The sequence below is a fragment of the Monopterus albus genome, unplaced genomic scaffold, assembly GCF_001952655.1.
Source record: "Monopterus albus unplaced genomic scaffold, M_albus_1.0 scaffold122.1, whole genome shotgun sequence".
NCBI classification, from domain to species: Eukaryota; Metazoa; Chordata; class Actinopteri; order Synbranchiformes; family Synbranchidae; genus Monopterus; species Monopterus albus.
The window spans coordinates 1,082,734-1,084,317 of NW_018128002.1; the positions used below are offsets into that span (position 1 = coordinate 1,082,734).

At 42.6% G+C, this 1,584-nt stretch overlaps 1 protein-coding gene across 5 annotated transcripts in view; it reads left to right on the forward strand.

Moving 5' to 3' along the window:
• Nucleotides 1-1,584, forward strand: part of sbno2b (strawberry notch homolog 2b) — a 78,519-nt gene that overhangs the window by 65,391 nt on the left and 11,544 nt on the right. For all 5 annotated transcript variants that reach the window (XM_020612235.1, XM_020612238.1, XM_020612236.1 and 2 more), the window contains 2 exons: nucleotides 1-103; nucleotides 911-1,008. The exon at nucleotides 1-103 is cut by the window's left edge and continues 65 nt beyond it. In XM_020612235.1, the coding sequence (XP_020467891.1) occupies nucleotides 1-103; nucleotides 911-1,008 (201 nt within the window). The remainder of the gene's footprint in view (nucleotides 104-910; nucleotides 1,009-1,584) is intronic.

Sequence of the window (1,584 nt, forward strand, 5' to 3'; positions counted from 1 at the left end):
ACAGTTCTGGTCGTCTCATCAACGCTTCTTCAAATACCTCTGTATTGCTGCCAAGGTCCGCTGCTTGGTGGAGCTGGCCCAGAAAGAGCTGGAGGCTGGAAAGGTCAGCACAACACACTCATTTTGCTTAATCTACAAGCATCAAGTCAGATTTTTTTGCAGTTGACTTGAGTACATTTTAGTTGTAAATGATTCCCTGAATACAGTATTTAACAGTATTTGCCATCATGATGCCAAGAATTGCTGTGTTTCCACTGTTGGAACCTAACAAGCAGTATACCCCATACTTCACCCCACATAACTTCCCGGATTGACACGGACCGTCCTGCTTTATTTTTCCACTGTATTTTCTCTGTGTTGCTCTCTGTTTAGAGGAGGGAGAGTTGCTCTCCTGGGCAGAGGGAGAACACACCAGTTTATCAAACAACTGTTGAGCAAGCAGGTCACAGACTTGCAGAAATGTAACGTGTTCACTATTGTGCCTGCGCCCCACTCACTGAAGTTCTCATTTTACCTCTAGAACAGAGAGTTAAGTCCTTGTTTTACCTTTAAACTAGTGTTTACACACCATGCTTGTAATTCTATTGCTTGAGGTGTAAAGATGATGACATTTAACCAATCACAGGTGACTGTTCTGTGAGGACGCACCCCCTCCCCCTAGTGTTCGTAGTATTTGATTTTAGTACAACCTCCTGAGGGGTGTCAAAATTGACATCGTAGAACACACCTTCAAATCGGACAGAGGGCAGGGGAAACAAATACAAAACCCGGGGCGAAGGTTACTCAGCTTGACACGTTTCTGTAGCTATAATGGAAGGACCTCTATTGAGTCCTCTACTCCAGGTCCTTTACTCGAGGCAACACAGTGGACCTGTGGTTGTTGATGAGTATGTGTCTTTTTCCACCACAGTGCATTGTCATTGGCCTGCAGTCTACTGGAGAATCCCGCACCAGAGAAGTCCTGGATGAGAATGATGGGCATCTTGACAGATTTGTTTCTGCAGCAGAGTGAGTGTGATGATATACTCTCTGTACGTTTGTTTCTAACCCTCTATGTTGTTATGTTCATAGGTGTATTTAAAAAAATGACAAAAGGTCTTAACTGGGTTGCAGCTCTGTTTGAACAGCTCAGTGCTCACTCACAGAAGCACAGTTTTGGAGGAAAACAAACATTTAGCCTTTTCCTTCTTGATGCCTTTCTGATACCTTTGACCCTGTTTGAAGGGGTTATTGTATGTTTCCTGGAGGTCATAGCAGTTTGTGGGTTTCCTCCATTTTATTTTGTTGCTTCATTACACTAAGGCTGAGGAATACACATCCTCACCACACAGTTTTATTATAATGATGGCTACGCAGTTATGGTTGTCTCCATTGACCCTCAGTTAAACCAGGTAGTTTTTTTTTTTTTTTTTTTATTAGCCACTTCTTTATTAAGAAATGACTTCTCCACAAAAGACAAGACAGAGAAAATATAAGTGCTGAGTGCTCTGACATTATTTGACCCTAAAACTCTCACAGCAGACATTCCTGAATGTCTGAGGATATTGCACACAACCTGTTCATTAGCCTATCAGCACCTGACAG